The sequence below is a fragment of the Papio anubis genome, chromosome 7, assembly GCF_008728515.1.
Source record: "Papio anubis isolate 15944 chromosome 7, Panubis1.0, whole genome shotgun sequence".
Classification (NCBI taxonomy): domain Eukaryota; kingdom Metazoa; phylum Chordata; class Mammalia; order Primates; family Cercopithecidae; genus Papio; species Papio anubis.
The window spans coordinates 67,122,026-67,137,459 of record NC_044982.1 but is presented as its reverse complement, the minus strand read 5'-3'; the positions used below and the strand labels follow the sequence as shown (position 1 = coordinate 67,137,459).

The 15,434-nt window shown below is 36.2% G+C and overlaps 1 protein-coding gene across 1 annotated transcript in view; it reads right to left on the bottom strand.

Moving 5' to 3' along the window:
* Window positions 1–3,398: 3,398 nt before the first annotated feature.
* The window catches only part of FBXO33 (F-box protein 33), a 33,108-nt gene continuing 21,072 nt past the window's right edge, over window positions 3,399–15,434 (bottom strand). The window contains exons 2-4 of the mRNA XM_003901739.5: window positions 8,457–8,567; window positions 7,230–7,915; window positions 3,399–5,812 (exon numbers count right to left, since the gene is read on the bottom strand). Of these exons, the coding sequence (XP_003901788.1) occupies window positions 5,541–5,812; window positions 7,230–7,915; window positions 8,457–8,567 (1,069 nt within the window). The 3' untranslated portion in view covers window positions 3,399–5,540. The remainder of the gene's footprint in view (window positions 5,813–7,229; window positions 7,916–8,456; window positions 8,568–15,434) is intronic.

Below are 15,434 nucleotides of genomic sequence, written 5' to 3'. Positions count from 1 at the left end.
AGTTACCATTTTTGGTGTGGTGATAACACCTGAAATCTACTCTTAGCAAATTTCAAATATACATTATTAACATGTCACCCTACTGTAAATTAAATCTCCAGAATTTATTTTTATAATTGAAAGTTTGTACCCTTTGACCAGTATCTCCCCTTTTCCCCCCCACAGTGACATATTTTGAAAAATCTATTTAGAACTTTCCTACAAACAACTAGGCCTTAAACTCTCAGTAGATCTTTGAGTCTCTTTCAAGTTACCGTGATTCAGTAATGCATGAAAGGATAGAAAGCAATACTCTGTCCTCCTGCCTTGGTCTCTGCTATGGTTTGAATGTGTCCCTCTCCAAAATTCATAATTTAATCCCCAATACAAGACTTGGAAAGTGGGGTCTTATAGGACAAGTTTAGGTCATGAGGGCTTCACCCTCAATAATGGATTATTGATTGCCCCTATAAAAAGTGCTTACAAAAGTAGATTAGCGCTCTCTCCTCTGCCATGTCATACAATGCTGCTTTGGAGGATGTTGCATTCAAGGTGCCATCTTGGAGGTGGAGATAGGGCCCTCACCTGACACCAAACATGCTGGTGTCTTGATCTTGGGCCTCCCAGCCTCCAGAACTGTGAGAAATCAATTAGTATTCTTTATAAATTACCCAGTTTCAGATCTTCTGTAATAGCACAAAATGGACTAAAACAGTTGACTTTAGACTCAGGATTATGAAACAAGTCAGTCCATGAACATTCATTTGTTGGCAACTTGGATCAGTAAATTACAAATTATTTTTAAAAATAGGAAATAACAAAATATAACGAATGCCCATGCCCAGTTACAGATAAAATGACCTTCATGCCCATCCATACTGATCCTTGTCCTCATGCCTGCCTCATAGGTAAGCACTCTTGTGAAGAGGGTGTGAATGTTTTTTGTTTTTCATTATGAGAGAGTATATATTGAAGGATGCATTCAGAGCTAAAAGGCAAATAAACTGATAACTGACAGAATATATAAGCTTAAGGAAGAAAATGAATGACAAAATTTCTAGTGATCAAGAGTGAATTGCTTTTTAAAAACAGATGGTAAGTAGGCTGGGTGCAGTAGCTCATGCCTGTAATTCCAACACTTTGGGAGGCAAAGGTGGGAGGATCGCTTGAGGTCAGGAGTTCAAGACCAGCCTGGCCAACATGATAAAACTCCAACTCTACTAAATACAAAAATTAGCTAGGCTTGGTGGCATATGCCTGTAGTCCCAGCTACTTGGTAGGCCCAGGAGGTGGAGGATGCAGTGAGCTGAGATTGCACCACTGCACTCCAGCCTGGGTGACAGAGTGACACTCTGTCCCAAAAAAAAAAAAAAAAAGATTGTAAACACTAAATTCCTATAGCATTTAGATTCCATTATACATATTTTAAGAAGTCATGTATATAATTTAAACTGCTAATGTTTATAGCTGCTAAGATTATGACTGTTATGTTTAACTTAAAAATATGCAAAGGGGTACATTTTTAGGGGCTAGGAAAACAAGTTAGAAAACATGGGATTACAGAATACATCTAAAAGTGAAAATTCTGGGTTACAGGGCACAGGCAACTTCAACTTTACAAGATACTGCAAGTTTGCTTTCCAAAATGGATATATCAAGTTCCAGCTGTGTTTCCTCTTCCTTGCCAACACATGGTGTATCTTGCCCTTTTAAAAAATCTTTCAGAAAGGATGATTCAAGTATCCTGAAAACTTACTTATGATACATCATCCATTTCTTTCCACAACCAGCAAACCAAATTTATTAGTATACTGTAATACCCCGCAAAGACACCTAATGAGTCCAGGGGTGGCTGGAGCCTGGGTTGGTTGCCTTCTGATGCTTTTAGGCTCTTCTGAGCAGCGGGAGTGGAGCTGAGTCTGAAAGTAGGCCCCAGACAGAGAGAAAACTCACTTACTCACTACTGCTGGCCAGATGAGAATCACTGTCCATCACAGAAAAGGAGGGGCGGTCTACAAAGCTGTGAAAGCAATACATTCCAGGTGTTCAAAGAGCAGGAAGGAACCCTAAGTGTGAGGCCCCCAGGTGTGGCTAGTTGGATTTGAAAGGGCTGGGAGGTGGAGGTGGAAGGAGGGCTCCCTGCAGCCTCTAATCGCCTTCACATATATATAAAGTTGGTGGCTGTTAACTCTTCAGTGGTGTCTCACCTAACAGTAGGATTATGTAAGGGAGATCACAAATTAGAGCATCATGATTTTAAAATAATTCTAACAAACATCAATTTGAATTTAAAATTAACTCACAACATTATTTCCCAAAGAAAGAAAAAGAAGCGCTAAATTTCTTAGTTTCAACTGCATAAATTATGGGTTATTTTTAAAAAAGACCTAAAAATTACCTGTTTGTGGGGTGTTTCTCATTGGTGACAGTATTAAAACATTTTAATCAAATGTTAATTAAATCAATTAAAACATCTGGCAAGATTTTACTTGAAAGTTCCAAATTCAGTATTTTTTCCTCAAATCTTCTACATTTTTCATCATTTAATTTAAAAAAAGTAATTTTTTTCTAATTCTTTCTGGTTTATACCAGTATGCTGTACAATATTTTCTATGTGTGCTACAACATGACAAGGTTGGGAAACATTGATACAATGTGGTATGTTCCCTGGGTATCATTCACATGTGCTATGTTACTCCATTAGCACTGTGTTATGTTACTGGCTTCATAAGAATCCAATCTGATTCATGCTCTAAGTCCCAAGCAAGTTCCTGCATCTTTGTGTTCAATTTCTGCATCTTTGTGGTGGGGAAATGGAAAGTAATTTTAGATAGATATGTATATTTCATATAGTTTAATAAGCTATGTCTTGAAAATATTTAATACCTTTGTTTAAAGATGATCTCGTGTATCTGTGAGCTACTGAGCTAACAGCAATGGAAAATTTCAATGAAGAATTGGAATTTTAGCTAGACAAGTCCAATCCTTCATTTTAGAGATAAGGAAACCAAAACTGAAAGAGGTGTTTGTGCTCAAGTAGAGCCAGAGCTTAGACTGGAAAACAGATGTCAAGCCTCCAAAATTTAGAGCTTCACTACAATGACCTTAACTTGCATGCTATTCACATTAGATTTTCCTTTTTCATACATTTTGGGTATGTCTTAAATATATACTTAAACATGTTGATTCATTCAAAGGAGTTAGATGTGGCCAGGAAGTAATGAAGTGGTAAGTATAAGGACAATTATTTGTGAACACCAGATTATTCCAAGATAAAGCAGTACCTGGAAGAGTCAATGTCTGGAATGATAAGGAAGGGAAGATGGAAGGAAGAAAAGAAGTCCTTTTGTTTCCTATAAATAAGAGCTGTGAGTCCCAACAACCAAGAACAGAGATTAGAATACCAAAATAAAGGAATATAGGGGTTTATGAAGAATTTAATATTACCATATCTAAGTATTTCTGCATTTGGTATCTTTTAAAAAACAGCCCCTCTAGTCTATAAATTTTTACCATATTGATAATGTATTCTAGGTGCATAATATATTGAGATTTTGGGCTAAGAAATCCAGTGTTTGCTTTTAAGCTTGTATTTTGTCAAAGTGAATTTTTGTAAAAAAATTCTCCAAACTATTCAGCTAAGACTTTTTATAATGTATTCTCAAATTTAAGCTTTGCTGCACCAGAATACAACCAGAATACTAACACATTATTATACACAATGTAAGGATTATTGCAGTTTATTTAACACTAAAAGTAGTCATGCTTCATATACAATAAAATATATTACAATGATCATTTTTAATGCTTTATTCATTGATTAAAAGAATATACATTTAACATAAACCATACAACATCAGTCATCAGGTCAAACATTCAGCTGGTTTCCTTACAGTTTCTGTCAGGAGTTATTTTATCTGATCACATTTATAAGATAAAATCTCACCACATCTGGCATTTACACACACTGTGCCAGTGGATTCACACTACTGATGTACATATAAAATCCGCATGGTATGTGCTCACTGGAGACAAAACAGTGCACACCTGTCAAAAGGTCATTTTAATATAAGATGGTAAAACCATTTGTAAAACACATATAAACTTTTTTCCATAAATAGAATCATATCTGGACATCTGTTGCATAAATTGTGTTTCCAAAGCTTACAATAGAGCAGCCAGGTCTCAGCACTGCTGGGCACCCAGGTTGGCTACTTACTTTATTATTGCAGACTGTCCTTTAACATTAAATGCACAACATTCGTACCACTTAAAACTGGGGTCAGGTGGAAGTCTCACAGAGACCACGTCTGTACCGCGGTTGCCCTGAAACAGTTAATAGGCTTTTAAAGCCTCTCAGATATAACAAGGTTTTAAAACATACTTCATGGAATGTTCTTCATGTATCATAGCAGCTCATACCTGTGATAGAACAAGCTTTCAGTTTTTCCTTTCTTTCCTTTACATTCACTATTCACAGTGAAACAGGTGCATGTTTTTTTTTTTTTTCTTTTTTTTTTGTTTTGTTTTTTCAGAGTTCTGAGGTTGCTGACTGAGCCACAGCACAGCTGTGTACCACAGGTCGAAATTCGACCTTAAATATTACAATCTAGCAGTATCTGGCTGGCCAGAGTGGGCCGGCCCCTGCCAGCATGTGGGCACTTCTTCATTAAGTCTATTCTTTGGCAGCTGACACGCGTGCTGACAGAGAAAAATCCAGTGACTTGTTGTTAGGGATTTCACGACTAATGTTTTTGCAAGCATGTGTATTTACAACTCTGTATTTTTATTTCCTTTAGGAGGTTTTACTCTGAAATACAGTTTCTTTCTTCCCCCACTATTTGAAATCTGGGCTAAATGAATGTGTAATGTAATTGATGAATAAAATTATGTCAGATATAGTTAAAAAAAATCCAACGATTTCAGTATTCATGTTTATGTAAATGCATTTTTTTTTTTTAAAAAACAATTAAGCAATGTTCTAGTACTATACAAAATTCAAAATGGTAACTGGTGATACCGACTATTAGATATGTAATGAAAGTTAAAGTCTTGGCTTTTGTGTTACAGATAATTCATTTGGGATATTATTTATCTTCCATTTGAAATCAAAATTAATGAAATGCTATCAGAATGCATGGATGCAGTGCATTGCATATAAATCTACCAGGCTATGGATATATATCTATGTATGTATAAAAATATTTTGGCTCCTGAGCTCTGAACTCTGACACACAAAGAATAAAAACGTCGAAAAGGCAGAGTAACTCAGTGAAAAATAAAGTTAGCCAGCAACCTCAGACAATCTTCGGCTGTATATCCTTAAGGTTTGGTAACAAGTCCATTAACCGTGAAAGCCCTATACATTGTCACTTTGAACTTCTAAACCAATACCCGACTACGTTCTTTGATCAAGAAGTAGAATATACATATATAATTCTATAAAGCTAATACTGATTAAACACAGCACAAAAGGATTAATTCACACTACTGAAAAAAAAAAAACATAATAGGACCCTACTTGCATATGTAACCACAGGAATTCTACATTTAAAAAAAAGCTAAATGTCTTCACTGAAGCTTTGCATCTCTCTGTAAAAATGACGATTTGGTTCAGTGAAGACACTGAGTGATTCGATGTCCATGACTGCGTGCCAAGGTTGACCCAGGCCCAGGGATACCTGCTCAATAAGGTTATGCACTGGATCTACATCCTGGTCGGCCAGTTCACCTTGGTCAAAATCAATGCTTTCTTCGGTGACTTCAAGCACTTTCAGATCAGAGCCCCGAAGACGAGCAATGGCAATGAGGTTATGTGCCCACACCGTGTAACCTGAAAAATAAACAAAAGACAACACTGTCATTTCCTTTTCTCTTTGATAAGTTTGTCTTTTCCTCATTCAAAGCTTCTAGGGAAGCTTCAAATTTGTATCTCACTTACCATTTTGGTCTTTTTCCTTTAGAAATACATTGAAATTGGAATAGGAAACATGGTTGTATAGCCCAGAAAAAAAAAAGGCTACAAGTTGTGTTCAAGAGTACCAATCTATGATTAGATCCTTTATGATACTACTTCATTCAGTAAAATAGACATTTAAAGTATATACAAATAAATTTTACAGCTTTGGGTAACAATGTACCATAAGGATGAAATTTTTAGTTCATATATACACGTATCTGTTAACCACATATGGTAAATGTATTTTTCATTTGTGAAAATACACATATCTGTTAACCACATGTGGTAAATGTATTTTTCATTTGCGAAAAATCATCTCTTATAATGCTTCACAAAGTTACAAAGTGACACTTTAAAGGTAAACTGTTAATTGTCAGTAGCAAATATGTAAATTATAAAACAATCATGGGAATGATATACACCAACTTCAGAATAATAACTACTACTGGGAAGGAATAAAGGGAGATGAATGTGGGGAGCTTTAGCTTAAAGAAGAAAAAGGCTTTAAAAAGACTGGCTTAAATTAACTTTTAAATAACCTGATATGTCTTTACCCCACTGTGTTTACCACTTTCAGTATTGATCTAGTCTTTTCTACCACCTCTGACGACTGGCATAAAGCAAGACTTGAAAAGCAAGACATACATTCCCAAATACAAAGGGACGCTAAAAAAAAATAATGAAACAGTGCTGGTAAGATAGCTAATAAGAGAGTTTAAGACATTCTTATATACTACTTTGTAATTATATTACAAGTATCCAAAAAGGAAGTAAATTTATTTGTCAGAATACCAACTCTCCATCCAAATGAGAACAGGTCACATTAAAATGAAAGAAGCATATCAATGGAACCATCGTTAAAAAAAATTACACACATTAATACTTTGATACCAAGAACCTAAAAGATGAGGTAGTGAGCATGAAAGAAATAATACGTTCTCTTCCCCCGTGCTATGTTTTAAGGGGTTGGGTGATTAGAGGAAATGTATCTACCACAGGTATGTGTGCTTTCTCAGACAGTTAATTTCACTGATTTTTTTTTTTTTTTAAATACCGCCATTCAAATGATGGACAAAAAAGTAACAGGGAAGCTGGAGCAGAACACTTAGGGTTAAATATGATTTTCCTTTTGTAAGTGATATATCTTGCAAGCTTTAGAAAGCATAAAAATCTGCATATCAAGTTGATACAAGATTTCTTGATACTATAAAGGTCAGTGCTATCTCTTTACTGGCATAAAATGTTTTCGGTGTAATTCCAGTATTAGATTATAATGAACAAAATCACCTACCATGAATTGCCAGAAGAGAGAGCTTTGTGCACCTCCATGCTAATAAAACCAACGGATCTTCATTTCGGTTGTCACTAAGATCTGGAAAACCAGACGTGTCAATCACATCATTCATTAAAATAAAATGAGTGAGGAACTTGTCATATTGCCTGGATATAAGATCAACAATAGCCCCTGAAACACAAGTGATATAGCTATCAAAATGAATCCTCTCTAGTGGTATACTGGGTTTCAGAATCTTTAACATATCTTCACTCTTGATATCAAAAGCCATTATATAGACCCGAAGGTTGGTGCTCTTTCGTGACAGGGCTTTCCAATGCTCATCATTTGGCATGTTGTCCAGAGACTTGTGCATTATGGAAACACTGTGAACCAGAAGAGACAGTCGCTGCAAAGGCACATGGTTGCTATCAGTTAAGACTCTTGCCATCTCAGCTGTAAAGTCACAAAAATCCAAGGCAAGTGAGTGCAGATTCACGAATCGCTCCAGTTCAACTGCAGTAATAAGAGTGCTGTTACCAGGAATATTATTGTCAAGTAAACTCAGGTGCTCCATGGTGCTGGCAACAGCATTAGAGAGAGATGACAGTGATGTTGGCGTTACTATTTCCAGCATAAACCCACAGGACAGCCATTTCAGTTGCCTACTATTACTCAGGATTTCTTCAAACAGTTGCTGAATTCTATAAGGAAAACACATGCCACGGTGATCCCATTAACATTCAGTTCTAATCTTTTAACACTGACTTTTGAAAATAGGCAATGAAAAGCATGCAATTTTGAGATCTATTTTTCCTCATTAGGTAATTTCTATTCAACCCACAGTAAATACCATTAAAATTCACATTAAAATGTAATGAAAAGGTATATTAAACACACAGATCTATTAAACACACAGAAATATGCTCCTCATCCACGAAAAGCACCACTTATACCCGTTTAGTAGAAAAGTATGATGACATACAATTTATGTTATAGCAAAGGCAAGTAGGGAAATAATTTTAAATAGCAATAATTATTCACTAAGTTATTTGATTTGTCTTAAAGATTTACGAGATGGAATGGCAGATGCTGATCACTGTATTTCATCATTAAAACATTTCCAGGACTTATGTTCCTTTCAGGAAAAAAATCATTACTCTTCTGTTGGTATCTCATAATTTATTAGAAAAACACATTATTAATAAATAGTACAACCTCCTTTCTATTAACCATGTAACTTACTGTTTAATTTTTTTGCCATCAGGGTCCACCTTGCTGAGGTATGTATTTGACAAACTTCCTTGCTGTTGTAGAACACTTATGTCTCCAAAAAGACTAAACTTCTGAAGGTTCCTACAAGAAAAATCATTTGAAATGATTTTCTACATAATTTATACTTAAAAAAATGTAAATATAAAAAATAAGAATATGCAAAGGGGATATTCTAGCAAGGTTTCTACTTTATAACTCACTTAGAATCCAGTTAAGTACTTTCAGATATCTTTATACATACATTCAGATTTCTTTATACATACAAAGCAACATGATACAGGAGAAGTGACAAAAGCTTTAAAGAACAAGGACTACGGTATAAAGATTAGTTCAGGAACTGAATATTATAATGACCATGGAAAAGTCTCTTAATGTGCCTGAGACTCAATTCTTCATCAGTAGTAACAATACCTACCTTATAGGGTTTAGGGATAAATAACACAATGACATACGACAAACTATATAAACTCTAAATTTTATAGAGATGATAATTACAATATAAACATTTCCTCAAACCAGTTAATTTAGTTAACATGTTAAATGCTCCAGGGTAAATCACTGCCCTGAAGATACCTACTCAGTAAGAAATATTCCTTAACTAAAATCTAAAGAGAACCTTCTCCAGTTTTATGATCAAACCATACAGCTTATGAACAGGGAAGTAGAAAACTCTGTAAGGCTAGATGCGGTGGCTCACACCTGTAGTCCTGGCTGGCACTTTGGGAGACCAACGCCAGGGAATCGCTTGAGGCCAGGAGTTCAAGACCAGCCTGGCGAACATGGCGAGACCTTGTCTCTACTGAAAATACAAAAATTGGCTGGGCATGGTGGCATACGCCTGTAATCCCAGCTGAACCGGGAGGCAGAGGTTGCAGTGAGCCGAGATCGTGCCACTGCACTCCAGCCTGGGGGGGACAGACTCTACCTAAAAAAGAAAATGATGTAAAAATCTTTTGGTTTTAGATAATTTTAGTTACAAAACATATAGTTTTCTAATAGTAAAATTGTAAATAAAATAGGAGAAAAACAAATAGGTAAAGATAAAACTCCTGAGTCCAATAATAACCAACTAGAGATTCCGTTTATAACATAAAATGGGATAATTTTAATTAAAAAAATATATCATCTACAACAGTGATACAAGATTTAAATAAATGAAAAATACCTTTTTTTTTTTTTTTTTTTTTTTGGAGACAGTGTCTTGCTCTGTTGTTCAGGTTGGAGTGTAGTGGTATGATCATGGCTCACTGCAGCCTCAACCTCTTGGGCTTAAGTGATCCTTCCAGTTCAGCCTCCTGAGTAGCTGGGACCACAGGCATGTGCCACAATATGTGGATAATTTGTAATATTTTGTAGAGATAAGGTCTTGCTATGTTCCTCAGGCTGGTCTTGAACTTGTGGGCTCAAGTAATCCTCCCATAATGGACTCTCAAAGGGCTGAGATTATAGGTATGAGATACCATGTCTGGCCCGAAAAATACCATTTCTTGACGGTATGTCACATTTTCTCAAGTAAATCACCTTAATTGCACTGAAAAGCCCAATGATTCTAAAATTTAGCTTGAGGAATTATCATTAATTCGTTTATTCATTTAACCAACAATTCCCTGAGGGCCTACGAAGTACCAGGAACTGTGCTATATATTAGAGACACAATAGTGATTCAGTGCTGTGAAGGACAAGTATCCATAAAAGTGGGTATTTGGCTTTGGAGAATATAAGGTTTTATATAAAGTAGAAAAAACATATCACACTCAATTCCTAATATAATACTCAGGCGAGTCATACAATCTCAGTTCTTTCCTCCTTTCAACTCAACTTTCATTTATTTGGTGGTATTAAAATACATATGGAAGAGACTTTTGTTTCTTTTACAAAGAATTAAACAAGGACAACTGCCTTCCCTCTGTAAACCACTATAAAACTAGACAAAACATAAAATAATTGTTTTCAGACACTGGACAATAAGCAATATAGGACTCTGATCCTGGAAGATGGGGAAAAAATGAAGTGTGTACTATAATTGCCTGAGATTATGGCCTGGAGAGAGTTTTCAGGTTACAACATAGCCTGGTAGTCTGAGTGGAGGAGACAGAGATTTTAGGGAGTTTGCAGTCTAGAATTTTAGGGCAGAGTACCAGAGACAAAGGAAATGTACAGAGAGAGCTTCACAGATTTGCAAAGACTTCATATTACCCAGGTTTTTGGCTGAGTAATGATTTGTACACATGTGGGGCAAAACTACAAGGCTGAAGAAGAGAGTACCGCTGGAAAGCAGTAGAGTCCACACAGTGGTAAGGAAACATGGCTCACAACTAGGAGAAAAATCCATCAACAGAAATATACTCAGAAATGGCAGATGAAGGATTTAGGGAACGAATTTAAATCAGCTATTAAAACTATACTCCATAAAACTATTTATCAATAAAAAGAACATGGATTAGAAAGGAAGAAGCAGAAGTGTCCTAATTTGCCAATTACATGATCATTTACACAAAAATTCTACGGAATCTAAAAAAAGCTACTATGAGTTTAGTAAGGTTAATGAGTTGAGTAAGGTCACATGATACAAGGTCAATATATAAAAATCAATTGTATTTCTACACGCTAGCAATGAACATTTGGAAATTAAAATTTAAAAAAGCACTATTTACAGTAGTATCAAAAATACAAAATATTTAGGAATCAACTGAACAGAAGTATCAATCCTATACACTGAAAACCACAAAACATTGTTGAAGCAAATCAAACAAGATCTAAGTAAATGGAATTCCACATCTGTTGGCTGGAAGTTTCAATACTGTAAACATGTCAATTCTCCCCAAATTGATCAACAGACTCAACACAATCCTAATAGGTACTATGCTTTACAACAGATCTCTAGAAATTTTTCATCTTGCAGAACAGAAATTTTATATTCATTAACAATTTTCCATTCTTCTCTCCTTACAGCCCTAGCAATCACCATTTTATTCTCTGCTTCTGGGAGTTTGACTATTTTAGATACCTCACGTAAGTGGAGTCATGCAGTATGTATCCTTCTGTGACTGACTTATTTCACGTAGCATAATGTCCTGTGGGTTCATCCAGGTTGTTGCATACAGTAGGATTTCTCTCTATTTTTAAGGCTTAATATTTTTCCATTGCATGTATATATCACATTTTCTTTATTCATCTTTTGATGGACATTTGGATTGTTTTCTTATATTGGCTAATGTGAATAATGGTGCACTGAACATGGGTGTGCAGATATCTTTGAGATCCTGATTACAACCTTTTTGTATTCATATCCAGAAATATTCCATTACTGGATCATACAGCAGTACTATTTTTAATGAATCTCCATATTGCTTCCCACAATGGCTGCACCATTTTACACTCCCATAAACAGTTGTATAAAAGCTCCAACTTTTCTACATCCTCACAAATGTCTATTTATTTAGAGACAGGGTCTCCGGTTGCCAAGGCTGGAGTGCAGGGCGCCATCTTGTCTAACTGCAGCCTCAACTTCCCAGGCTCAGGCGATTCTCTCACCTCAGCCTCCTGAGCAGCTGGGACTACAGGTGTGCGCCACCATGCCTAGCTAACTTTTTTTTGTATTTTTTAGTAGAGACAGGGTTTCACCATGTTGGCCAGGCTGGTCTTGAACTCCTAGACTCAATCAATCTGCCTGTTTCAGCCTCCCAAAGTGTTGGGATTACAGGCGTGAGCCACCAAGCCTGGCTTTAAATTTATTTTTGATAACAGATATGCTAAGATGTGAGTTGATATCTCACTGTGGTTTTGATCTGCATTTCCATGATTAATGATACTCAGCATCTTTCCATATACCTGGAGGCCATTTGTATGTTGTCTTTGGAGAAATATCTATTTGTTTTTTGCTTGTTTTAAGATTAGGTTAAATTTGTTTTTTTTGCTATTGAGTTATATGAGTTACTTATATGTTTTGGATATTAACCTCTTACCTTGATAGATGTTTTGCTAATATTTAACTTCTATTTCTCTTTGTTTTCTGGACATGGAGTCTCACTCTGTGGTCCAGGCTGGAGTGCAGTGTGCCATCTTGGCTCACTGTAACCTCTGGCTCCCAGATTGAAGCAATTCTCCTGCCTCAGCCTCTCAAGTAGCTGGGATCACAGGTATGCACCACCACACCTGTTTTTTTTTTCTTTTGTATTTTTTTTTTTAGTAGATACAGGTTTCACTATGTTGGCCAGTCTGGTCTTGAACTCCTGACCTCAGGTGATCTACGCCTCAACCTCCTTACTTTTATCTCACCTTTTTTTTTCTTTTAGACAGGGTCCTGCTGTTTCCCAGGATGGAATGCAGTGGCGTAATCATGGCTCACTGTAGCCTCGATCTCCTGGGCTCAATGGATCCTCCCACCTCGGCCTCCCAAGCAGCTGGGACTACACATGCATGTTACCACACCCAGCTACTTTTGTATTTTTTTGTAGAGATGGGGTTTTATCATGTTGTCCAGGCTGGTCTCGAGCTCCTGGGCTCAAGCAATCTGCCTGCCTCAGTCTCTTCAGCTTGCTTTTTAATTTTGTTGATTGTTTTCTTTTCTGTACAGAGCTTTTATTATGATACAGTCCCACTTGCCTATTTTTGGTTCTTTTGCCTTTGTTTTTGGTGTCAAACCACAAAGTCATTGCCAAGACCAATGCCAAGAAGCTTTCCCCCTATGTTTTCTGTGAGAAGTTTTACAGTTTCAGAATTTATATTTAAGTCTTTGATCCATTTTGCTTTGATTTCTGGCCATGGTCTACGATAGGATCCAATTTCCTTCTTTTGCCTGTGGATTTCCAGTTTACACAACACCATTTGTTGAAGAGCCTATCCTTTCCCCATTTTATGTTCTTGGTCCCCTTGTCAAAGATCAGTTAATCATAAATGAGTGGGTTTATTTACGGGGTCTCTCTTCTGCTCCATTGGTCTATACATCCATCTTTATGCTACCATGATACTGTTTTGATTACTGTAGCTTTGTAATGTATTTTGAAATTAGGAAGTATGATGCCTCCAGTTTTGTTCTTTTTCAAGACTGCTCTGGCTATTTGGGGTCTTATGTAATTCCATATTAATTTTAGGGTTGTTTTTCTATTTCTGTAAAAAATGTCACTGAGGTTTTAATAGAGATTGCATTGAATCTGTAGACTGCTTTGGGTAGTATGGAGATTTTAACAATATTATTTCTTCCAATCATGAACATGAGATATTTTTCCATTTATTTGTATCTGCTTTAATTTCTTTCATCAGTAAAACTGAAGACTTTCACCTCTTTGGCTAAGTTTATTCCTAAATATTTTATTCTTTTTGATGTTACTGTCAATGGGATTTTCTTAATTTCCAGTGGGATGTATAGAACTGCAACTGATTTCTGTATGTTGGTTTTACATCCACCAACCTTGCTGAATTTGTTTATTAAGAGTTTTTTTTCGGTGGTGTCTTTAGTGTTTTCTATATATAATGCCATGTCATCTGCAGACAATTTTAGTTTTTCTTTTCAGATTTGGATGCTTTTATTTTTCTTCCCTAATTGCTCTGGCTAGGACTTCCAATACTGTGTTGAATAGAAGTGGCAAGAGCAGGCATCCACATCTTGTTCTTGATCTTAGAGGAAAAGGTTCCAGTTTTTCACTGATGAGTATGATGTTAAGCTAAGGGCTTGTCATACATGGCCATATATGGACTTTATTATAATGTTGAAGTACATTCCTTCTATGGTTAATTTTTTGAGTGCTATATCATGAAAGAATGTTGAATTTCATCAAATGCTTTTTCTGCATCTATTGACATGGTCATGATTTTTATCCATTGTTACAATGTGGCATATTATATTTATTGATGTGCATATGGTGAACCACGCCTGCACTCCAGGGATAAATCCCATTTAGGATGTACGATCCTTTTAATGTGCTGTTGAATTTGGTTTGCTAGTATTTGTTGAGGATTTTGGTATCTATGTTCATCAGAGACACTGACCTATAGTTTTATTGTTAGTGTCCTTATCTGGCTTTGGTATCACAGCAGTGCTAGGCACATAAAATGAGTTTAGAAGCATTCCCTCTTCCTCAACTTTTTGGAAGAGTTCAAGAAGGACTGACATTAATTCTTCTTCAAATATTTGGTAGAATTCACCTGTGAAGCCATCCAGTCCTGGGTTTTTCTTTTTTGGGGGGAGGTTTTTAAAAATTATGGATTCACTCTCATTTGTTATTCGTCTGATGATATTTTATATTTCCTTCATGATTCAGTTTTGGAAGGTTTATATTTCTAGGAATTTATTTATTCTTCTAGATTATCCAATTTATTGGAAATGAAGGCTCATAGGAGTCTCTTATAGTCTTACTGTATTTCTGTGGCATCAGTTGTAATGTCTCCTCTTTCACTTCTTTGAGACTTTTGTCTTACTCTAAAGGTTTGTCAATTTTGTTTATCTTTTCAAAAAGCAACACCCGGCTTTGTTAGTCTTTACTACTGCTTTTTGTAGTCTGTATTTACTTCTGCTCTAATATTTATTATTTCCTTTCTTCTGCTAACTTTGGGCTTTGAATGTTGTTTTTCTAATTCCTTAGGGTTTAAAGTTAAGTTGTATGAATTTTTTTTTTCTTTTTTTGTTTTCTTGAGATGGAGTCTTGCACTGTCACCTGGGCTGGAGTGCAGTGGTGTGATCTCGGCTCACTGCAACCTCCGCCTCCCAGGTTCAAGCAATTCTCCTGCCTCAGCCTCCCAAGTAGCTGGGGTTACAGGCAACCACCACCACACCCAGCTAATTTTTTGTAGTTTTAGTAGAGACAGGGTTTCACTATGTTGGCCAGGCTGGTCTCAAACTCCTGACCTTGTGATCCGTGTGCCTCTGCCTCCCAAAGTGCTGGGCTTACAGGCGTGAGCCACTGCACCTGGCCTTTTCTTCTTTCTTAACATTTTTTTGCTATAAATTTT